This window comes from Centrocercus urophasianus, unplaced genomic scaffold (assembly GCF_019232065.1).
Source record: "Centrocercus urophasianus isolate 14NV4802_14NV808 unplaced genomic scaffold, USGS_Curo_1.0 seq_16, whole genome shotgun sequence".
Lineage (NCBI taxonomy): Eukaryota > Metazoa > Chordata > Aves > Galliformes > Phasianidae > Centrocercus > Centrocercus urophasianus.
Genome location: NW_024884711.1, coordinates 39,160,461 through 39,185,964, shown reverse-complemented (window position 1 = coordinate 39,185,964; position 25,504 = coordinate 39,160,461). Strand labels below are relative to the sequence as shown.

The window sequence follows — 25,504 nt, the reverse complement described above, 5'->3', positions numbered from 1 at the left end:
TTTACAGGAAGCCACTTCATGCAATATAAGAATACAGAGAATGTAAGGTTGTCACAGCCAGAGCAGAGGTTTTTCTTTTTAGCTATCTGTGTGGAGCCTCACAAAATTAAGTCTTAGACTCTAAGTGTTAATTACTGCTAGGCAAAGAACCATATTAAAAAAAAAATAATAACAAAAAAAAAAAAATCAGACGTTAGATTGCTTAGCACAGTTAGTTTTAAGTTTGTAATTTACAGTAAGACTTGAGAGAAGAAGAAACGTTGAATGGAGACTTACAAATGGAAAAGATAAAGTCTGAGTTACGCGGAGGAGCTCACCACAGAGTTTTAATACAAACACTTCGCTGAAAAAACGGAGTAATTTTGTGTGACTTGCCTACCTTCAGCCCACATGCTATGTTAAGTATCCCTAATGAGGTTCTGCTGTACACATCATTCTCAAAACATTTCTCAGACAAGAAAAATGCCATCCCTTCCCATTTATTGCGAATTAAAGGCTGAATCCTGCAGCCCAAAGACAAGCAGTAAGCGCTTTTGACATCTGCAGGATTCCCTGTTGACGAAACCTACCACGTGTAGAGACCCCACGCTGCGGCTATGCAGTGTGCCAGTCCCACACAAAGGACTTCTGCGTTGGGAGGAATTAAGTTTAGTATAAACTGCAAAGGAGCACCAAATAGCTTTTCCAAATGTCAGGAGGATCACTGGTACAACCACCACAAATTCAATAAAACACCAGCTTTTGAAAGTTAGTAAGTAAGTTTTAAAATTGTGTTCGTTTGTAAATTAGATGGCTAATATGAACTCCTCTTTTTTTTTTTTTTTTTTTAAATTCAGAAACTTGATCACTTTGAAGCTTCAATTTATAATGATAGATCCAACCCAAATCCTCTTTTTTTAGCCATTTTCTTCCTTATTTTAGTGATGGGGAAATGACCAGATACGTGTTCCATTCAGACACTGTTCTTTTGGCCAGGACTAGTGGAAAAGGCCTCTACAATGCAATGATTTAAAGTAGAAAATAACTGGGATAATCAACTAAATCGAGTCTGTTAATTAAAAATAACATTTTAAGCACACCAGTTGTGTTTTGAAAGAGATTTCCAGAATCAGTCTTTTAACTCCCCAAATAGTTGATAACTGCAGCTGTTTGGATAAACAAGCAAACAAAAACCAAATAATTTCTAATGATGATAAAAAATTAACATGGATAAAAACAATTCCTAAAACAACAACAAAGTAATGTATTAAACCTTACATGAATAGATTACATACATCCTCTACACATCTCCACTGTGATTTCTTTCAGGTTCTCCACTAAAAATAGGAAATGTGTTGTGGAAAATGGTATTTATTGAATATTTTAAAACCAAGACCTGCTGTCCATTTACGAATCCATAGGTGTGCCAAAAAGCTCAGTAGATCTGTAGTTTTAACAATTAGCTGTCAATAATCTATGTTTAATTAAAAATTGCAGTATGAAAGGCATTTTAAAACATGAAGTGAATGCAAATTGCTCCATATACCACCTGTGCTACATTTCTGCTGTTGCAGCAACACTTCTTTAGAAACCACTGAGGAGGGCAAACTCAAGCTGGCTGCGTGTTGCAGTAACTCCTGCTGTGCCCAAGAAACATGAACTACTCTTCTTCTTCACAGGAGATTGATAACTCGAGCTTTATGAGTAAATGATTTAAGTATTTAAATACTTCCTTTATTATTGCAGTGCTGACAAAACCACCCTAAAGAGGGACAGTCTCACAGAACTGCCAGGAATTAACTTTTCACTTCAGCATCTGAGAGATGGAATATAAAAATGAAAGGGACAGAATTTTTGAAAGGACCACTTCTAAGTACCTCCTCTGACCTGAGCCGTAATTAGAAGTGAGCATGGCAAGCTCACACAGCTGTACTGAATGCTTATGGAATTCCTAATGCTGTATTTTATTTCACATAGCTTGATAAGTTACTAGAGCTCTAGGGGCTACTGTTCTGTGCCTCTCTCTCCCTTACTGTTTTTCTCTTATTAAATTAAAATATGCATATTTTACACATTGAATTACTCTGTGTCTTTTCATGCGCTCTTCTTTCTGAAGGTGATAACTGATTAGACATGCAGAAAGTCCCTTCCCAGGCAAGGAAAATAAAACTTTGGAGCCAAAACTGCTTGAAAGCAGAATGTTCTGCACAGAAGAACAAAATACCAAAAAACAATTTAGTCTCTAAATTAATTTCAGCATTCCAAATACATGCTGAACTGGGAGCACTAAACCAGCAGTGAGAGCAGGAGAGGGTCTGCTACAGTTGTGCTGACTTAACCCACAGGCCCAGAACACGGATTTTGCAAGGAAAAACACTAAGCTACAACCACATGGACTTCTGGCCATGGGGATTTTCCCTTGGAGATCCTGATGAGTAATCCTTTTTGCACGGGAAACAATCACCAGACACTACTTTCTTTTTGTTTTTCTGAACTTCAAAACTGGAAGGGAAAAGCTAGTATTGGCAAAAAAGACACATAGATTTATCATATCTTCAAGACTGCAATTCAAGGACTGTGTTCTTAACATGCTGGTATGATCTTGTAGGAGAATGACAATCAAATTTTGAACTCTGACAATATTCTCTTGAATATGAAAATACTATAAAAATAATTTTAGACTAAGAAATGCAGACTGGGGCAATGAGAAGCAAATGACACCTGAACTCCATGGGCTCAAATTAGGGCTTTGGTCTTGGGACTCTTTCTGCACTTTACATTTAATAGTCATGCAATAAAAATAGAAAATAATCAAAAAAGCAGCTGAACGTCCCAACCACAGCAGCATAAACCTCTGTTTCAGCTAGTAGTAGCTGCTTGTCTTTAAAAAGAAGAGTGAAGTATAGTCTCAATTTCAGTAATATTTCACGTATTAGCCAACAGTAGAGGAAATATGTAATGAATGTAATGAAAAGCATGGGTTTGATTCAGAACATGTAGGTGAACGTTCTTTTTTCTTCCTGGAAGTACATCCTAACCTGAAACGGTCAACACCTGCATTCTGTCCTGGTTCTATGATGAACTCAGAGCTGTTCACACGTGATACCATCACTGCCAGATCTCCAGAGGTAAGACTCTGGGAGAACGATCTATCCTGAGCTACGCACCTTTTCAGGTAAAAGATTGGGAATTTTCTGGTCCAAACAAGTGTTTATTTAATCTTATGGCTTATTGTTGTAGGTGCTTTTAACCTTACTGCTTCTCTGCAAAATCAGGAAAGTCATATTTCTCTATTCCTTTCACAGAGGTTTATGGTGTTCATATACTCTGCTGATTACGTTGGTCATGGATACAGGAAATCACAAAAAGGCAACAAATACTTATGTAAATAAGCATCATATCTGATTTGATTTTCCAAGGAAATAAAGAGGCATACAGTAGGCTGCTTGGCAGGGACTGCCTCATCCCTCTCACTGTTTCCCCTACTGTGGTGAAATAAAATCAAAAAGAAGTGAAAGTGCGCTTCTCCCCAGAAAGGGGAAGGGCAGATGTTGGCAGATTTATGAAAGCAAGGCACAACGTGGGACACTAGCAATTCCAAAAGGAGAATAAGACTGTGTTACCCAGAACAGAAAAGATAGAAAAGGCCTCCTACAGAAATCTCCATTTGGAGGCCATGAACTTTAGCAGACATGCAATTTATAGAACTGGTGTAATTAAGAACAATTTTTTTTTCAGTCAGCTCCAAATACCCAAACTCCTAGGACTGTTTCTTGCATATTATCCCTGGTTCAGAATACTTCAAAATTTAAGGCATGTACTTCATGTCAAATACTTCATGGAATTATAACCCAGCACATACGGAAAATAATAAAATTTTATGCCTCCAGAATTATTCACAACATGGAACTCCTGCTGCGAAAACTTGTTATAGATCAGAAATGTTCTACATCCTCTTTCTTTTGAATTATGTTCAAAGAGATGTTGAATTTTCATAGTGCTATGTGAAAGAGCTGAGTGAAGTCTCACTGAAGCTGCTGGACAAAATCATCACCTTTCATTCAAGATAAATGCAAGAAACAAGCAAACTCTTTTAAGAAGCTTGATAACTGAAATTGCAGAAGTTATCATCAAAAACAAATGAAATAGGAAGCATATGGACCTGTGAGTTTTTCCAGAAACTGATATGCTTAATGCAGAGAGAGGCATTAATAAAGGCAAGATTAATCAAGATAAGATGCAAGAACATGTAAAAGGAATAAAGAAACCACAGCACAGCTGACAAACTAGTATTGTGGTCCTGGTATAAGAAAAGCCAAAAGAAAGGTTGGGGCCAAACACTGGGTGAATGAGGTTTGGAAATAAAGAATTCATTTGATTCTGCCTCTATTTATTTCTGTTCAAAGAAATAAAACTCTGTACTTCTTTTGTAAATAAAATGGAACTGTATCAAAGCAAAAACCTGCCCTGATGATGAATTTTCTTTCCAGCTGAGAAGAAAACAACACACAGACCCGGCAAATTGTTTAACCACTCAGGTAAAAATGGATTAAAACCGTGTGAGAAGAGTCATCCTGTCTTCAAGAAATGGAACTGTCAGGTGGAATTCCCACTGAACCAAAATAGAATCAATGAATGAGGTATATCTCAGAAATAGTAATTGGTAAAGAGAGATGAAATCAAGACCAGATGAAATTAAAAGAAGGCCTAAATCAGCTGGAGGCTTTTCAAAATTAATTAAGTAGTGGCTGGAAAATTTCCAGAACAGTCTAAGAGATGACATGCAGGCAGAGATGAAATCTCTGCTTGAGCTACAAACACAGGGAATCCAGACAGATTAGGAAGCCCTGTGGCAAAACAGATCAATGAGGTGACTGACAACACATCTGCTGCAGGCTAGAAAGTTTTCAAAGAAAAAGGTAAATCAGGGAAGTTGGAACTAACTTGGGGCTTGCTGGCTGACAGGAGCTGTGGTAGCAATGTAAGGAGCTGTAGAAGTAGACTGGAAGGAACTCTGATACCTGGAAGAGGCTTTGCATCATCAGAAAAGCCACAATAAGACTTTTTTTTTTTTTTTAGCATTATTCTTCTTATGACCTCAAGTTGATTTGAAAAACATTTGAAAATAATCCACATACAGTCGTGTGGGGCTATCTCCAGCTCAAAGACTGCTTCTTTGAAATAATAACTTCCATTAAGCAAATCTCTCTCCAGCTAACATTAAAATCCAAATTTTACAGAACAGAAACACGCTCAGAAAACGCTACATCTGATCAGCAGCTCTAGTGGCTGAAGTGAGATGGCAGTAAGGAACAATACTTGCTCTTCTTCCTTATCTTACCACAAATAATATTTGAAAAAAAAAAAAAAAAAAAAAAAAAAAAAAAAAAAAAAGAGAAGATTGAAACTTGTCCTCTTTCAGCCTCGTAGAGTACTAGGCCTGGATCTGCTTATCAATGGTAAACAAGATAAGCTTGGATAAAGCATCATCGGTGATTGATTTAAAAGCTTTGCACACACTGGGAAAGAGAAGACACTGAGCTGACCATGATCCCTGTTCAAGTCTGGGCAATGTGAAAGCAGTAAATATGAATTTGACTGCTGAGTGTCTAAGAGCACTTGCACAAAAAAAACTTGCACTGGATCAACATATCTGGTTTTAGAGAGGCCTGACAACAGAACTAGGAAAAAAAGATTATCCAAAACTAATCAGTTTGGTCTTAAACGGAGATAATGAATGTGAGTAACAACACTGTAATACAGAAAACATAGAGATGCACAAGAGCAAGCACTGCAGATCAGTGTTTGAGTTAAGGAATTTGGTTCCTTTTTCACACATCTATGTTGGAAAAAGAGAATCAGCAGTATCTACAGCTTTACCCCTCTGCTAGCATGCATTTGGTCCATCAGAGCAACAAAATGTTGGTCTAACGTTAAATCCACAAAATAAGTACAATGCCTGACTGTTAGAAGAGTTCAATCCAGGTTTAAGAGAAACTAAGTTTAGAAATGGAGTGTCTGGAAGTAAGCATTGAACCTAATTAAGATAGGTCAGGAACAGTCAGGATTTTATGATGGATATTAGTTGTGCTGCAAATGCCAAGAAGTAGTTTTACACTTTCAAGTTAAACAAATATTTGTAGACAAGTGTTTTCCTGAAAACAGCTTGAACTGCTTAAAGGAGTGGAAGCAATTACACTAGCTTCTTGCTGGGGCAGTCTGACAGCCAAGAAAAAGCAGAGTGGCTGGTGCTCACCGTGCAAATAGGATTTAAGTCTCTGTCTGCAAAAAGAGGAAGCAATAGATCTAGTAAATATTGGCAATGAAAGCGATGCCAAGCTCCAAGAGTCTCTGTTGGAATTGCTAAAGCATAGCATTGTGCATTTAGACAATGAGCAGCTGAATGATCCCAGGTCTCTCTACTGTGGAGTTGGTCACTGTTGTTACTGTCAGTTGGAAAACTGCTCCACTGACCATGCAGAAGGGGAACAAGCAGCCCAGCTCAGCACCAGCTGATTTGAGTGGAGGGAAGGGTAAGAGAACCACTAAGACAACGTAACAGAATTGAATAATTGAGCCTTTAAACAATCCCTAGCGGCAGCGCCACAACCTGAATAAACTACAGAAAATCATATTCAAGTAAACATCAAAGGATTCTGCTCTAAAAGGAGTTAACACTGCTCTCCATGGCAAGTTCCCTTTACTTTACTGTATACAGCTACTGCTAGGTGAAAAATGGATGCAATCTCAGCTCCTGCTTCTGGACATGAAGGGCAGTAACTTCAAGCTATGGCTTTTTACTTTTGCAATAGACTTGCTGCATTTTAGTGGTTATTGAAACAATGCTATGCAAGGAGTTAGTCTCAGTGCATTTATCACACCTGGTTAATAGCCTGGGCCAGGTAACAAAGCTTGGGACATGAAGCAGCATGGAATGTGATTTACCCAATGCTGATGGGACCAAAAAAAGCAGGTAATGGAACAACCAACAGACACAGCTATGTTGAAGTGACAGAGATAATCAAAATGAAGAAACACTTTTCAACAGAACCATCAGAAAAACCAACAGAAGTACATCATATCAAGAATGGACACAGCCACACCTGAGGAGGAGTGAATCAGGGCAGCCAGATGATTTCCTTGGAGCTCGGTACAACTAATCTGGTGGGGAAGAGGGGGTGATCTGTCACCAATGGATTGCAGGGAGAAGATACAACTAAAAAGAGCAAAAGGAAAGTGAAGGAAAATAAAGTCATAAGCAGCATGAGGAAAAAAGGTCAAAAGAGATGTTTAAGAACAGAATTGGATGGAAGTGGCTTGGATTACAGAACAAAGAAATAAAGTTTCAGCTTTGATCACCATGTCTGTGCAAGCAGGTTGTCTAACTGTTCAAATCAGAATAGGAGAAGAACAAAATATCTCCTTTACACAATGTTGGTATGATTAATTCTGATTTCTGTGTCAGCCGCAATACTTTCATACAATTTGTTCTTTTAAAGTCTTTAAAAATGAGAACAGAGTTTCTCAATAGTAAAGACAAGCTACAGGTAAAAATATACAAAATGTAAGTATATAAATGTGAAAGAAAAATACAATTAAAAGGGATCTTAAAATAGCACTGCATGCGCTAACATGGTATTTGATTTTGCTTGTTTACTTAAGGACACATTATCAGGTAGCATGCCTGATACAGGAACGCTCTCATCAAGGAAAAAAAAAAAAAATCAGTCTCCTCAACTGTGTCCAATTACCAAACATAGACGGCAAAAATCACAATTTACTTGAAAATGTAATCCGGAAGAGCAGCTCAACTCACTTCAAGCAGAATGCATTTGTTCCGCACTTCTAAAAACAAGGCCCAAAATACCTCAGGTTGAGTATTTAAATACCCAGACACTCAAAGTCAAACAAACATTCTGAAAATCTCCTGATTGCTCTTCTATCAGAGAAGCAGTAGGGAATTATGCTACAAAAAGCATAAAGATTATCATTAGTAGGGTCCAATTGATACTTATACTCACAGACCTATTGGTGCAGATGAAGAACGAAGGTGATTTCAACTCAGTGGAAGTTCCTAAATCACAATAGCTTTTCTGAAATACATACTTAAATAGTCTCTCTCTTCAAAAGAAAATAAAATAAAAACATATGCTCATGTTGATAAGCTCAAGTCAGCTGTAACATTTTCTACTCAATCGGCTTCCATAAGCTTTCAGACAAACTTTTACACTTTCAAAGGAATACATACAGCATGTAATGTTGGCACTCAGCCTGGCCGTGTGTGTGTGTTTGCATCGGAGAGCTGCATAAGCAGTTGAAAAGGCTGCATGCTAACACTCCTATTTGTGCATTGGTAACTATTGCCTATACCCCAGCAAAAAAGGTATGGACCTACTTCACTTCATGTAGAAGGATATTAACTCAGCATTTAACTCAACTACCTGTGGTAGGGAAAATGCACAAGCACTAAAGCATTGTGGAGAACTGGGGCATGTGAAAAACAGGTTTTGGTGCAAAAATTCACAACACATTGTGCTGGGTCTTCTTTGATCTGGAGGTTGAACTGACTTGTGACTATGCTCTTAACAGGGTCAAGACCTCTGAAAATCACTCAGTATGTGACAGCAGTTTAGTTATGGAGATCTGGTCTTAAATTTGACATTAAAATATGAAGAATTTGACCACAGGTTTTTCCATATAATTTCTAGATCAACTCTTCCCTTCAAAGGGCTTCTCACATTCATAAATGTTTCTAATATCCAACTAGATTTTAAGAAGATATTTCAGCTATGGTATTGAGTTACTATTGTAACTCAAATACAACAGATTTTACACTCTCTGTGTTTCAAGAATGCAACAAAACATTTGACTTGCAATTTAAAATCAGTTTTCAAATAGATGTTTAACTTACCTGCCAGAAGTCAGCAACAGTAGCAGGGAGAGGGCCCTGGGTGGCAATAAAGGCTGGGTTTCGGGGGTCGTGGTCCATCTGAAATCAGGAAGGAGAACACAGACTGTATTTAGTTGAAGGAAAATCCTTTGCTGTGTTACAAACAGAGAATACACTGGGGCACTAACAAAGGACTTCCTAAAGGCCTGTTACATCCCTCCTTTCTTCACTGGCAAGCAAGAACTTTATTTCTATTTATATGCCCAGAGGAGACCATTTTCCACAAAAGACTGATGCTACCACATGAATATCAGCACGTGTGATGAGCAATGTCCTGTGTCTTCAATATGCAGTGTAAGATCATTTACGGTAGCTGACAAAGGCATTTGAGGTCAGCGCTGTGGTTTCATAGCAACCTAGGAGCCATCTGAAACTTTTTTTTGTTTGTTTTGTTTTACACTGAGTGTTAAGAATACTCCAAACATTTAAAAATGTTCTTCTTTTCCACTATGCCAGTCAAGGGCTCATGTAACTCAAGAAAAAAAAAAAAAAGCAAAAATGGGGAACAAATTCAGTTTCTGCCTTTTTCTGGTTAGCTGAGTTGCCTAAATGCATGGATTTGCCCACAACAGAAGAAGTTCTGCCTAAAGACCTTAATTATAACATTTAATTCAAGGAGCAGAAAATTCACTGAGCAGAAAAAATAAAGAATGTAAGAAACAAAGCCGTGAAGAGTAAATAGGATTAGTGTGTTACAATGAACGTTTTCTAACCGATGGGTGGTTTTCTTGGTTCTAAATCACAGGAACCATTCTGCTGAAAAAGAAGATCTGCTGATGGGATTAAAAAACAAACAAACTCATTCCGACCCTGAACTAGGCAAGACAAAACTTCAAACATAAAGAAGAAAGACACTGAAAACAGCAAGAGTTAACTTACACCCATGTAGCTGAAGGCAAAATTTGTCTCAATGCATGATTCTGCTCTATAAGTAAGATCTGAATAAGAATGAATGTGAGTCACATTTGCATTAACAGGCATCTCCTGAATTTATTCATAGCCTATCAAAATGTTCAGTGATGGTACATGTCAGCATAAAAGAAGGCACCTCATAATTATATGCACATAAAAGCGGGAAGAACCATAAAAGAACAGATGTAAGTTATTCCAACAGAACAACAATGTGATGAATGTTGCAAAAAAGAAGAGAATCCTTTAATGCTTCTAATTTTCTGATGTATAATTAAACTGGACTTGATATTAAAATTCTCCATGACAACACAACATAGGTAAAACGAAGCCACTGAATAAAAGCTTACTTCTAATTCACCACCCACAGTTATCAGAAACCTTGACCAGAATGTCTGTAATACCTTCATTTTATTCTGAGCTTCATTGAGATGCTTCTCTGATCAGCAAACAACTCTTCACAACAAGCAATCGCTCAGAACAAATTTCAGCCTTGCCTCTTGACAAAAGCAATTTTGATAGCAGGACATTTTCCCCCAATCTCAAAATACCCAGTAGTAAATAACTTTCTTCAGAAAGCAGTATTAGTAGAAGAAACTTACAAACCATTTCAAACTGGGCACCTTTTTGTGCGTTTTGCTTTCTGTTACATTTGAGGCACTGAATTGGACACTGAAAACAACAACGGATGTGATTAAGCAAAGGCAGGCCTAAAGGTTATTTCTCCTTATGAGCAGCCTGGTCTAGCATTAGATATGTAGGTTGGTGGCCCTGCCTGTGGCAGGGGCTTTGGAGCTTGATGATCCTCGAGGTCCCTTCCAACCCAAGCCATTCTATGATACGACGACTCTATGCTAAATACTTTGTTTTGAATCCTGTGATTTAGTCACATACTTACATGCTTTCCTACACCGCAACTAAAAATCTTGGCTTACAAAAAGTAACCCGCACCAACAAGAATGTACTGCTCCCCATGGAAACTAGTGTGCAAGCATGCAGCTTACTTGAAAATGATGCCACCTGTCAAGAGTTCAAGAGTCTGACTTGGAAACATAACCAACAGTGAACACACAAAACTTTATAAAAATAAGAGCTTAATTTATCCATAAAGTAAATTCGTTATGCCAGAAAACAAAGGCAGAAGAAATCAAGGATGATGCAAATAGTGCTGTCATGGAGGAAATACTTGTCACCATTCAGCTGGTTGACTCAGGAATAGGCCAATCTTGGCATTTCAGCATTAATCAACCTCTGTCACAAAGGTGCTGTTGGAACACGGCAAACATTACAATAAGCACAGAGTAGTGAAGTGTATCAGTAGTTTAGCAATAATTCAAAAGACAATTACAATTATTGCATTCCAAGCACATTGAGCTGTGCAGAGAACAATTATGAGCAGAAACTCTTCTTGCTTGGAGCAAGCAGAAGATAGCAGAAAGCCTGAGCACACTATTAAATGATCTTTAACTGAACAAAAATGACAGCAAAGATTAAACTAATTAAATTAAATTCCTGGTTTCATCAATTTTCTATTTTATGGACTGTTTTAAGGCCACGTATTTTGAGCTAAGTGCAACCAATCACTATTCTGGTCATCCAGTTTCAACGTGACAATAAAGGACAGTTCTTCAATATTTTTGTTATGGTCTTTTTTGTTCTCTCAAAGTCACCAAGGCCATCTATCAAAGTTAACAGAAGTTCAAATAGAAAAATAATAGTCAGTAACAGGTTTTAAAGTAACTAATCAAGGATCAAATAAAAGGCTTTTTTTTTTTTTTTTTTTTTTTTTCCCAGGCAAGGATCCCTCAGATTTCTCACATCACAAGATAAAGCAGAAAATTCTTCAAGAATACTGAACAGCAGGTTTCATACTATTGAGTATTATTAAAGTGACAAATCAACGGCTTGCTAATATTTTACTAAGGAAAATCCTTCAGAAATCATCCTAACTGTAATCGTTCCAAAAAAAAGAAAGTGCAAGATTTTTCGCTTCATGTTCCCATTCAAGCACAACGTTCACATGACTTGCATCAGAACTGGTGGAACAGCCTTTTCTCAAAAGAAGAAAGGTGCAATTATTGCAGCAGTAATGCTGTGGCAGATATCTCATTTTCTGATGTAATATGACAGAGGCAAATCTGGTGATGTTTCAGAATAGGATTCCATGCTACTGTATTAAGGAAGAAAGGAATCAAGGATCAAATACTAGAACGGGCCATATTAACTGGTCTTTTGGTCACTACCAAAAGCAAATGGGAACAAACAGGATCATCATTCATGTTTATTGCTAGAAAACAAGTGCCACAGAAAACAATCCCTAACTATTAGAGATATTAGTGGCATATTTGTGCTTTTCTACAGTAATTTCTAATTAAAGTCAATGTACTCTGTTTCAGAGCAGAAAATATAAATTTACTTTACTAGAGAGTAAAAAACTCCTCTGGTTTTTCATACAAGAGCTCCACTATCCAATTGCTCTGTTTCTCTGAAGAATTCAGTATTTTTGTGAGTTAGAAATCCCACTGCTGCAGGATCTCACTGATAATGCTGATAAAGTACAGCAATATCAATACATTCTGGGAGAAAAATCCTCAAACCTGTTGTATTTGACATAGCAGTACATACAAATCCTTGTGAAGCAGTCTTCATGAAACTGGAAACTGAAGTAAAAGCAAAGATGTCCAGAGGCATCGATGACCATTTTAAACTCTCACGTACATTATACACTGATTTATTCCTGCCCTTTACCTTCTGCCTCAGATTCTCAGATCCTTACTTTCTGCACACTACAACACTGGGCAAGATGTGCTCTCAGCCACACTGTATTCACCTTGACCTAAATCTGAGCTGAAATATTCCTATAAGATCAGAATGAGATACAGTGGAGACTAAATATGACGGAAATCAAGTTGAACTTTGATTAATGCCTTAAATTTGTATGAATTCAAGGTACTAGGTGGTTTCCAGATTCAATGAGCATATATTGTCCATTTAATCTATGTCTCTACATCTATTTACTGTACACTATAAGGCATAAATAATCTATGAAAGTAAAGTGTATCCACTTAAATGCTTCTGAACTCTGTAATCACTTAAATTTCAGCATTAAAACAGGCAGACCAGACCTCACCTTCACGTTTGGTTTAAAATTAAAAACAAATTTCCCATCCTTCTTTTAAAACTCCTAATGGAATGAAAGAAGTAAATCTGGCTGTGAATGCTGTTATGAATTTCAGAGCCCATTCCTGGTGATGAAATTTGTATGCTGTGTTTGAACAAACTGTCACGTTAATGACATTCCTCAGTCTGGTGTCTTCAATAATAAGCAAACTGAGTTTTTAAATGTAGTTGATGGGATTTTTTTTCTCTCCCAGACACCCTATGAGGAAAAACAGAATTCCCATTTACTTTCATGACCTCTGATTTAAAAGCAAAGATTGCACATTATTTACCACTGGATGATTTTCCCGAAATTTAATGAGGACTAAATACAAATATGACAGATGTAATTATCACAGTTTTATTCTGCTCAGTCAGGGTCTCCTTGTGCTGTAATTGCAAGCCTTTCATTCAGCAGCCAATAGCAGAGCTATTGTCATATTACTTTATTTTATTCCGGAGAGGAGGGAAACAGATTTCTACCCCACTTTTACCCTGCAAATTCTCCCAAGGACTCATTTTGCCTGGCCTGAAGCTACATGAAAATTAAATGGCTACAGAAAAAAACTTGGACTAAATCTCTGCTGGTTCTCTTCACCTCCTTCCAGGCATACTGAAGCCACCAATCTAACCCCAGTTTTCACAACATGCTAGAGGGAAAGCTGCTCTTGAGGGAGCAGCGTTTTTTTTTTTTTAAAGGAAAGAAGATGTGGGCAGGTGGCCAGCTCATTGTCCAGCAATGGGATTTTTATTTATTTTTTTTTAGCTGTGTTCTGCTGCACTCATTTAGACTTAAGGCAATGCTGAGTGATGCCCAGCTGGAGGCTGGACCACTGACCTAGAAGCTGGATACCCAGCAACACATACATGACTGGAAGCCTCCCTACCCAAAGCACAAATATAATTACTTTATTCTGCACTCTTCCCCTGGCAGACAGCTCAGATGCAGGGAGGAGAAGTCCTCTTCCAGTTTAGAGCCTCTGCTATTAGTGCTCATCTTGCAGTTCACAATGCGCTCCCAACCCAAGCACTGGTTGCACCAGTGCACAAGTGCACCAACAAACATCATAGTACTGACATGGTAACTACTGATGTTATTTAAGTAGAAAGACAACGTTCTGGAAGAAAGAAACAGCAGAACTTTTGGAGAGTGAATAAAGGTACAATCGTTTTTACTCCAAATCCACAAAGAGAAAACATCTCAAACAAACAGTAGTAGTGCATGTGACCTGTGCAGTGTGAACAGTGCAGAAAATACTGCAGAAACAAGGGGCTGACAGAATATTTTGGCAGGCTTCCAAGGTGGTGAACAGAACTGAAAGTCTCCATTACTCCTAAATTCTACCTTGCCATACAAAAACAATTCCAGATTAACAAAAAATTTACTCTAACCTGAAGATATCTCATTCTCTCGAAATGAGGCAGTTTGCAGGGAATCTTTCTAAAATACGGGCTTGCAAACTAGTGTCTTCCTCCCACCGACCTTCAGGAAACACATCTGAACTACTGCTTTCAAAACAGCACAACTACTGAGTTAGCTAAACAAACTCGCAAAACTATTTGGAGCATCTCTTTCCTTGGTTTAACAGGTTGTCTACGTAAATGTGGGCTGTGGCACTCCTTCCCACACTGTAGGATCCCTACCACAAAGAAGTGGAGCTTAACAGTTTCTGTTGGGAGTTTTCTACGGCTATGAAAGATCACAGGTGCTTGTCCAAACCCAAACAGTCGTGTACTTACATATGTCTGAGCACACGAAGAGACAGGGAGACAACCTGAAGAAATTCAGTTTGTGTGACTTTTCTTACTAGACAAAACTCTTGAGTCTGGGAAAGCTATATAAAACAAAATATCTCCTAATCTTATAGTAGAAAATATCCTTGAATGCTGGAGAGACCAGACTAGAACCCCCTGTAAAACCAGAAGACTGTGCCAGTGGAGACCCTCTCCCTGCAGTAACATGGTGCATCCAGTCAACATAAATATCTTGCTATTTATGTCAGTGGAATATCTTAGCTTCTCCATTCCCAACAGTACTTGATCTAACACTTGTCTCATCAATGTAATTAAGGGAATATCTGTTCTATAATCCAGAAATAAAATTGAAGCAGTCATATAAATGCATTCCAGATTTTACCCATCAACCAAGCAAATCTGTGTGCCAAAACCAGTTAGACTGTGCACAGATAGACTTCTGGGCAACTTTCATAAGTCCATACTCACTTGTTCAGTAAAAATACAGCATCTGTGCTACTGGCAGCTCTGAACCTGGCTTAGAACCATATCTAACAATGCTGTAGTTCCATTTCCTGAAATAGTAGAAATTAACACCAAGCACTTGAAGGAAAACAGCATCTCAGTCCCCGTTAACACTTGCTTCTAAATCTCTCAGATCCCGCTATGACATAAAAGCCTGAGCAAACAGAATTCACCCAATGTGCTCTAAAAACAGAAAAAGAGCACTGAAGTCCTGGAGTTGAGCCTCTGTGTATGATTTTATAAGTGGGATACAAATTTCCTGGAGCTCAAAGTTACTCAGATGATCTGATCCCGAGGCCAGTTAAAGCTTGGTCTAGAAACGTTTAAAGATGCCTCCAAACAGCTTCAATCCATGCACATCTTACCCTTGTCCTCTGAAATGGCAGCTGGAAATCCCTGAAGACTGCATGTGCTCTTCTCTATCTTCAGTCAAAGACAAAAGTTTCCTGAAAATGTCTGCTGCATTCTTTGTATTTTAACTCTTTGAATAAAACATTTGTATATATGCAATGAAATGAGGCTTTTGAACTGCAATCCATCCAAGTAAAGAGTATGAAGCTCAGAAAAAAAAGTTTTGATTTTTTTTCTTTTTCTTTTTTCTTTCTTTGGAGAGGGGGGGGGGGAGGGAGGGGGAAGAAAGTATTGTCAACAATCTTGGAAGAAAGCAGCCTCTAATCTCATGCTGTAGCAAACTGTCAGTTGCTTTGCCCACATGAATTGATTTAACTGGGGAAGTGATACTCCCTAGGAAAATGAGACAGTAACAGCACACGCAGCCCAGTCCATCCTAAATTCTTTATCATAGAGTTTCACTGTAATAATTTTCTCCAGTAATGTGCATAAAAACCACATGCAAAGTGACATGCATCACAGTAGTTTCCATAGAGGTCAAAGACACAGCTCCTTTCTTCCCCTTCAAAAGGCATCCTGATGCTTTCACTGAGAAGCTAGGATAGGGCAACACTATTGGCTCCATCAAACCTGCTTTGTGTCTAAAAATAGAAAGCTTTTCTCCCTATCACCTTTCACAGACAAGCAAGGATCCATACTCAGTGTAAGTAGGACAAGAAAGGGCAGCTGGGCCACGCTGAGGTATCCAGAAGCAACAGCTGGGCAGACCTAATTTGCAGTTTGAATGAACATAAAGAGGTAAGGGAACTTGTTATTCATTTCAAAACAGCAAGCCCTCCAAAGAACCAGGAGGGCTAAAGAAACACAGCTATGCACTACTAGGAATGCAACAGATGAAGTAAGGGAAAAGGAAATGTCACTTCTTGCTCCAGAAATTCATAAGCTTGGAAAGGTTGGTGGTCCGCACCTGCATAAACCATTCCTCTTATGACATTAGCCAGTAAGACAAGCTTAAAGTGAATGAATCATAGTTCACAGAATTGTATGAGCTAGAAGTGACCTTTAAAGATCATCAAGTTCAACCTCCCTGCAATGAGCAGGAACACTACTGCTCCATCAGGCACTCAGAGCCCTGTCCAGCCTGACCTGGAATGCCTCCAGAGATGGGGGGAGCATCCACATCTCAGAACAACCTGTGCCCATGCTTCGCAACCCTACTGTAAAAAACCTTTTTATTATATCCACTACCCCACTTTTAGTTTGAATCCATTTCCCCTTTTCCTACCAGAGCAGACCGTGCTCAAGAGTCTATCTCCTTCTTTCTTATAGTCTGTCAACCAACCTTAGTCTCCTCACAGAAGGACAGCTAAGCAAAAGGCATATCACTGATATTTATCATCACTGCAAATATCAAATAAAGAAAACTGACATTGTTGTGAGACAGAAGAACAACTACCTAGTGTCTCTGTTGTTCTGAAACGAAATCCACAAGAGAATTGCAGGAGATTTCTTTGTCTTCGGTTTCAAAGGACACTGAGACATCAGCATTGTGAGGCAGTGAGATACTCCAAGTTAGCGTATTTTAACAGCATGGAAATACAAGAAAAGATTACTTGGATTATTTCTCATAAACTGTTGCACTTACAATTGGGCTAGCATTGATGTAGTCTGAATTGTCGTGGCTATTTTCAGCTTTCAGACATATCCTGGAGTGATCATCTGCAAAGGCAAACAAAGAGATGAAAGTTACAATGGATAGGATACTTGTATAGAGAAGTAAACTGAAATTCAAAGTCAGATTAACGTGCACTTCAAGACAGGCACTTCAACAGGGTAAGCAGCAGACAGGATACTTTCTTCTGACTCCTAATGCAGTGTAAGTTTGATACAACCACACAGTCACAGCTTGGCTCAGGAACGAAGCTGAGATATCTCAGGGGCTGAGTATCAATATGTGAGCACCACAATATGGTGCTGCTCAGGGAGTTTAAGATTTAAACTAGGAAAGTCACTAGGAAAAAAGATGGTACTACAGAAAACACTCCTGTGTTTTTGCAGGGTCATGGGAGAAGCAAGCTGATGGACTTGGTCCATCTGGCTTCTCTTTAAAATGAACAGCAGGAACACCAAAGCACAATTTGGAGCTGGACAGAAAGTTAATCTGTCCTGATCAAACATCACTGCTGCGTGGTGCTATGCCAGTGATGTGAGGAGACAATATGACTTGGCGATGCTCCTAGGAGAGACAAAACACAGCACATCTACAACTGAATGTATGAGTGGAGCACACACAGATGTTCCTGCACTGTTGGCCACAAAGCCAGCTCAGGCATCACTGGTAGAGAACACAGCAGCTCTGGACACAGGAGACCGATTCATGGGGCTGTCTATTGTCACAATTCTTTTACCATTTTTAATTTGTATTTTTAATGGCTGTAGCTCAATTATGTTTACAGCAGGTACATCCAAAACACTCGATCTCTTCATTTAGAATTTCAGAATTTACATAATGGATGGGGTTTATTTGTCTGTATTTAGAAAGTGACAACACAGATGTCTGCAACTGTTCCAGTCATCTAGACTTTTTAAGAAAAAAATGTTTCTGGGTCATGAATCATCTCATCTTGATTCAGCTGTCTCAAAAGGCAAGACAAATTACACTCAAAAAGCACCCGTTTCTTTCCATCAGCCAGAGAAGGAAAACTAGACCACATGCAGATAACTTACGGCAAAGATGTCTAAATCTTTACATATGAATCTCAAACAACTTTCATCTGATACATAACCTTTATAGTTCACACTCCTCAGCAAAGCTACCCTGCACAGTGCATTGCAGAGAGAAGTTGTGGAGCTGCCCTCCCAGGAAGCCTCTACTTTGTATGACTTAATGAAGACTTGCTTACAGTCACTAGATTGTCACCAAAGTTTAACACACAGATCTTCTCCTGGAATAAGATTAGATACGTGCAAGGCATGTCAAACAACATCCATTCTTGACTATTCACACAAAATGAGCCTTCAACATAGCACGAGGATCAAGAAGATGAGAAAGAGCTCGCTCACGTATACTGTTTGCTTCCACACTTACTTTACCACCGCTATATCACAAATACGAAACAAAAATGATCTTGTTACACCTGAGATCTTGGGACTAGCCAAGATTTCTTTTTTTTTTATAGGAAGCTTTACAGTGAGCATTGCCACAGAGTGCCTGAGGACAGCTCGGAAACTATAGGATTTGCACAGGTTAAGTGCACTGAATGTGATCCCTCACATATCTTAGGCCAAGTAAGCACTGAAGAGAAAGCACATGCCTTGGACAGCAAAACCATTTAAACTAATCACCAAAGAAAATATGTAAGGAATTTTCAAGTAATGAATGTGGGAGACAGTGGAGACTGATTCATCAGTAGTTAGCAAATAGATGCCAGCATGGCTCTCCAATAAAAAGTCAAGATTCAGATCTGTACTTTTAGAATTTTTTATTTTAAACACAGTAAACACAGTAAACACAGAGTAGAGATGAAAATCTCTACTCTCTGCTTTAGTGTACCTTATCACTATCCTGCTGCCCTGTTAGGTGAGACAAGATAATACTTACGTAGTGGTGAGACTCCACACTTGCTGCCAGAAAAAAGGGTGCAAAAGAGTTGGACACATCTCTTTTGTATATATCAAGAGTTTTCACCCACGTGTGCTTCAGTTGCAGCATCAAGCTTTCATACTGACAATGAACAGATTGTGCTTGCCTCTGCCTGTTATCACTTCAAAGCTTCTAGGAACTAGCATAATAGTGCCTCCGAAACAAGCAGAAAAGGAAAAAATGCAACGGACACACTTTAAAATGAGCAATGTCAACATGATCAACAAGCAACAATAAGCAACAGGGAAAATGCTGAATGTACAAGCATTTTTTTTTTTTTTTTTTTTAATTAAATATTTGCTATGTTAGAGGCAAAGGAGGAGCAAGAGAAGCAGGAAATGCAAAAAGAAAAGAAATACACAACAGAAAGAAGGAGGAGAGGAACGTAAGAAATATTAGCTCAATCTAAGAAGCAAGCAGGAAAGATGAATGAAAAAATAGGAGAGGAGAAAGAATGAGAAAGAAATACTGCTACTTGCTATTGCAATTTGGGCAAGCTACAACTAGCCATCATTTCAGATGTCTACAATAGCTGCAGACAAATACTGCACTGTTTTGCATTTGTTACCGCTCCAGCCAAACCACAGCTGAAAGAAAAACAAAACGCATAGATGGAAGTGTATAGCAGAGAGGATTCCTAAACAAGAAGGCTACTACCAACATACAGCTGAGGAGAAATACAATACAAGTTGTGTTTTACATACATACAAAGTATAAGTGCAGAGGATGGAGGACAAAGGATAAAATATACAGCAGATATGAGTTTGTACTATATGAATACTCAGGCCATTAGCAGTGCGCCTGTCTCCCACAGAGCCTGTGTTATTCCTTCGAGCAATATGTGGTGGCCTCGAATAATTTAGGTATTTCAAATGGCACTGAATTCCTATATTTAAGCAGTCGAATTGGGCCCCAAAAACCCCGAATTATTTCAACAATCACCAATACTGCAGTACTACACCATCGCACAATCCTCCGCATATCTCACAGTGGCCCTGTGACTTAATGAAGATCTGTTACCTCTGTTACTTTCCAATGAGGATTGAAAGCCTGGCTGTATAACTTATAACTTACCTAATGCTTTTTGTCTTCTGTGTCCTTTTAGTCAGACACTTTTGAAGGAATAGAACCAACAAGAAATGCTGGAAACAATGAATATGGGAAGCTTCGGGCTGTACGAATTCAGGCTTTGCACAGCAGGGCGCATCTCCCAGCAATCAAAATGGCACATTCTACCCCAGAATGTCATTTTCTTTCTTATAGATTTAGACTGTTATTTCCCTGCCCACACATGAATGTATAAAAACACTGTGCAGAACTGCACTGGGGTAAGAACGTGAAGAAGTATTGAGGAGCAAAAGCAAAGCAGTCTGAAGACTGTGAAGAACCTGAATCTACCGATCAGTTGTTTTGTCCATAGATTATCTATACAATGTGGAACACTTCTGAGATCTGAAATGAAATCAAGTTCATTTATCCCAGAGCATTTGCCATATATTTTTTTTTTTTAAAAAAAGATAAACTTATCTATGTATTCCATCACTCTAAGCTACTGCAATGCTTCTTGGTTGGATAAAAGAATGTTATTTATTAACCTAGGTCTAAATTACTTCACTTATCAGAATTTTTTGAACAAGTAGTTAATTAACTAAATGCAGTGTCAAGGTGATTCTGACACTAACTTGTATATAGAGAAGATAGGTAAAAGAGTAAGTTATGATATAACTGTGGCATCTATAAAACGGCACCAGTGCGTAACCAGTAAAAAAAAAAATAATATCCTCATATTTTAAGACTGGTTAAGAAAGGAAAACTGGAAGCAAATACAATACAGTATGAAAGCTTCTTTGAAGCCTTCCTAAGATGAAATCTTTTATACGAATCGGCAATCCTGTTTTATCTTGTCAAGGTGATTACAAATATGAAAAGGGCAGGGTGGAGAATACACTGAATGCAGCGTAACAACGTAGTAGCATATCAAAAGCCTATCAACAACATAAAAAAAGAAACCTATGCAAAAAACATAACATAAAAAAAAACAACATAAAAAAGAGACCTTTTTTTCCTCACCCCTAATTTTAGACTTCACAGTAACCAATACCTTATCAAAATGCCACACTTCTCATCCACTGACGTAGTTCTAAGGACCCAACATAACAGCTGCTCACCAGCACACACAGCTTTGGGAAAGGAGAGCAGGAAGTTTTGTACAACTCAAAGAGGAAAGTTCCAAGCACACCCCTAGCCAGAACAGAAGTTTCCATATTGTAACAAAGGCAATAGATTGCTATTTACTCTTGCTAAAGTCAAAAGAGTTTTAAGTGTGCCAAAATGCTTCTAATTAAAGCATCAGATGAACTGTAACCACTGTGCTGGTGTACATGGATGGCACAGGCACAGAACACACTATGCAAGAAGCAAGGGGCAGGAAGTTGTACACTCTTGGCTGATCACTACAGGCTGATTCATCCAAGCAGTAGGATACGATGAAAAGAGAAAGACTGCCAACTCACCTCTGAAAATAGCTCAGCTGTCTAGTGTGGCATGACACCTAAGCTAAAACTCCCTGCTCTTTAGTGCTGCTACAGCTATATTGCTTCTGGACTCACTGCCAGAATGGCCTGAAGGTTCCTATTTCATTGCTTGCTGTATTATGCAGACACACTCAGCTCAACAACCAGCATCAATTTCTGGCAACACCTACAGCTTCCATGCAGCCTCCAAGGCAGGACTCAGGAACAATCTGGTTTCATTCATGAACGGAGGCTCAGAGCAGCTTAACACAGCCCAACTGGAAGTCCACATTAACAAGAATGCTTTAAGCATAAAGTTCAACACTGACCAATACATATTATGGAGCAGTTTTCACTTCAGATTATGTCTATAAATGCTATTTTGGGGCAGGGGGATGGAAAAGAGCACAGAGGTATTACACTCCTTTAACTTCCATCCTTACTTTTTTTTTTTTTTTAAAAAAAGTATTTTTCTACAGACATGATCCCCAAACACATGAAGTCAATCAAGTATTGCTACTGTCCTAGCAGACTTTTGACCAGCATGGTATTTATTCGTAAGAATGTGTATTGCAGAATTACAGTGCTCCTCTCCTAAGTAGCACAGCAATGCAGAAAGAATCTCTAAATTAAGAGGAGAGCCAAATCCCACTGAAACAAGCACGTGGGCACTGACGGGCTCAGGGAAATTACCAAGTAGCTCCAAAAAATCTTCACTCCAAATCTGGCTCTGACATTTACTTAATGTCTTACCTGTCATTTTCCCACTTCTAAAGGAAAAATAGTACTTAAGGCTCTCATAGGGAAAATTAATGTTTTCAGAGCACTTTAAAAATTAAAGTAGCTGTATATGTTTGCCAAGCTACCCAGCTGGATTGTGGGCACACTGACTGAGAGCATTTTTGTTGCTGTGGACTCTGCATATATTCTCAGCTTCACTTTTGTTTCATTGGTTGCTTAATAAAACATGTGGCTGCACATTACCGATGTAAACTATGAGAAATACATTTGCATAAGAAAAATGTGTTATTTTTATTTCAAACTCGAAAAAAAAAAAAATGGCTGCTTACAGAAAAAGTACATTCTAGGAATATAAACTGGCTCCCTTTTTATTTTCCTTCTTTTCATCCTAATCCTAACAGAGAAAGAAGCCAGTTTGCAAGCTTATCCACTGAAGCCTAGAGGGGCTCATTCAGTACAGCTGAGTATCTGATAAACAGATCATCCAGCTCTGATTATAGACTGCTGGTATTACTGTTGGATGGACACGATACCAACTTGTCCAAACAAGCCAAACTTTTCTGCTGAATGGCTGCAGATGCCACTCTTGCACAGAAAGTATATTCCAACATTGAAAAGCACTCTGGCTATTGAATTTCATGAGACAGCACAGCTGCAGCAGCAGCGATCGGTGACATAACTGTGCATTTTTGTAACATATATGCTACTTACAAGAAGACAAACACATTCTGAAATGACAACAGGACATGGATCCAGCCATATTCATAGCTACACTTCTCTAGTGTACACATACGCTACTCCGTATTTTGTTTGCCTGGCATCTGTAAACTCTCCAAGCATTGTGCAAAGGATATTGAGAGAAGTATCAAGAATTTAAGAAGTAGCCATGGAAATTAAAGTATACATACATGGTACTACAGCCCGGGAGCGATTCTTCTGGGTGTTTTCCTCCTTCTGTGCAACAGTGGTGGCATTGGGTTCAGCCTGATAAGCACAAAGAGCTTCCCACTCTTTCTCCAGACGATTCTTGTTTTTCAGGTGATCTTCCATGTAGGACTGGAATTAAAAGAATACTGTATTAAGCATTGGCTTATCTGGTCTCAAAGCTAAAAGGATGCATCTCAGGATGGAAAGCAGAACAGGCAGACATAAGGTAATGATTCAGAGCTTCTCCAAATAAGTACTTGCTCAGAACTTGTTTCCACTGAGAGCTCAGAAACTGCCTTTATCCTAAAGCAAGGGGAGAACGGTCAGGAGTGAAAAGTAGAAGTAGAAAGAAATAGAAAAGAGTAGAAATCCTGAGCTCTGGGACACAACACACTCAGTCTGACTGCTAATTCATTTATTGATGTGACTTTACTTCAACCTCATTTGTGCTATACAAAAATCAGATCATTAATATGTATCAGCACTAACTGAGAAGAAAGGCCTGAAATCTCCAGATGTGGAACTTAGTGAGCAAGAAACTTCTTCAGTGCCTAGAAAATGTAAGCACAACTATCTACTTCACTGGACAACAGAAGAGTAATCAGTACCCATCAATAAAAACAAGTTGCTATGACAACATCTGTAGTCAAACAGAAGGCTTTTAAAACTAATGTTCAAGCACACATGCAAACTCAAATCATCAATGCAGTTCCTGAGAATTTAAAAATTGCCAGACTTAAGTGCAAAGACAAGGAGTTCATACTGTGCTAGTCCAGGTGCAGAGTGAGCCTTGCACTGAGAAGATGGTGTTAATATACACTGTTAAAGATTGTGCCTTGTACCTGCTCTTCAGTAAAAGCAACTGCGTTTAGGGGAATCACCTTCAAAGAAAATTTAATTGGTATCCCAGGAATGACAGCCCACCAGAGTATATTAGGGCAGATCTTAAGTCTTTGAGGCTCTCACAAGACAAGACGTTCTGTACAGCACTGGGTTGGGAATTCGCATCCAGAGGTTTTCCAAAATTTAAATAAGAACCTGCTCCTTCACCCCAGGGTCCGAATTGTTCCACTTGTTCCGAATAGATGAGGGGGAGACCAGAGGAATGTTTAGGAAGAATCTCTTCCCCTCTCTGCAGCAATGAAATAAAGAATCTGGTACTGCAGGTCTACTTACCCGTCCAAATTACTTTCCAGAGCAACAGAGTAACCACACAGTACACCCAGCTCATATCTGTAAATTAAGCTCTTCAATACCCTTAAAAGGTTGGTTGGTATAACCCAAGGGGCTCCTGCTGGACCATGCCTTGCTGCAGTCCCATCTACACTTGTTCAGGAAACATTCTTATAAAAAAAAAATCCCCCTGGAAGTATAAAAAAATAAAATTTAATTGCTTAATTTCCCCACCACGTGGCACCTCTGTTGTACCGAGGAATCTTCAGACATGCTTTAATGAAGGGCAGTCCCGTCCTCTCAGCAGCTTCAGCAGAAGGTGCAAAAAGCTCCAAGTTCATCTTCTGCCAAACTGAGCACTGCTAAAGCTGTCGCTCACCGCACTCCTCACTGAATTGGGCATGGGAACAATTTCACCTACAAAACTGCTTCTGACACGCAGCTATGTCTCTGTGCAAGGTTTGTTGCATGTGTCCGTCTTTCCATGAGATTTATAAATCATGCTCGTTACCAAAAAGCAATTCAATAAGTGATGTTTCCAGAAAGACTGGCTAAATGTTCCTGTAAGGAAGCATGCTGTGCTAGAAGAAAGGCTTCTAAAGGAGGTAGAAAACAGTGGTGGCCTAGATACAAATCAAAACACCCACTGTGTGATTGCTTCCTTGTAAAAATAGCGGGAAAAAATGGCAGGGGATGGGGCCTTTGGCTTCAGGATGAGGGGCTGGGGGCATGAGCAGCTCCATGAGGGGAGTAGGTCAATGAGAACAGGCACAACCCAGGCTGCTGGGAGGGAATCACTCATCCCCAGGCACTTTGCTTGAGTCCATCATAGAATCATGAAGGTTAGAAAAGACCTCTAAAATCAGCTAGTTCAAACACCAAGCCATCCTCACCATGCCC

The 25,504-nt window shown here is 38.9% G+C and overlaps 1 protein-coding gene across 1 annotated transcript in view; it reads right to left on the bottom strand.

Moving 5' to 3' along the window:
• The window catches only part of PTPRN2 (protein tyrosine phosphatase receptor type N2), a 622,313-nt gene that overhangs the window by 36,710 nt on the left and 560,099 nt on the right, over window positions 1-25,504 (bottom strand). Inside the window, exons 15-17 of the mRNA XM_042817469.1 lie at window positions 23,413-23,560; window positions 17,253-17,326; window positions 8,891-8,968 (exon numbers count right to left, since the gene is read on the bottom strand). Coding sequence (XP_042673403.1) covers window positions 8,891-8,968; window positions 17,253-17,326; window positions 23,413-23,560 — 300 coding nt within the window. The remainder of the gene's footprint in view (window positions 1-8,890; window positions 8,969-17,252; window positions 17,327-23,412; window positions 23,561-25,504) is intronic.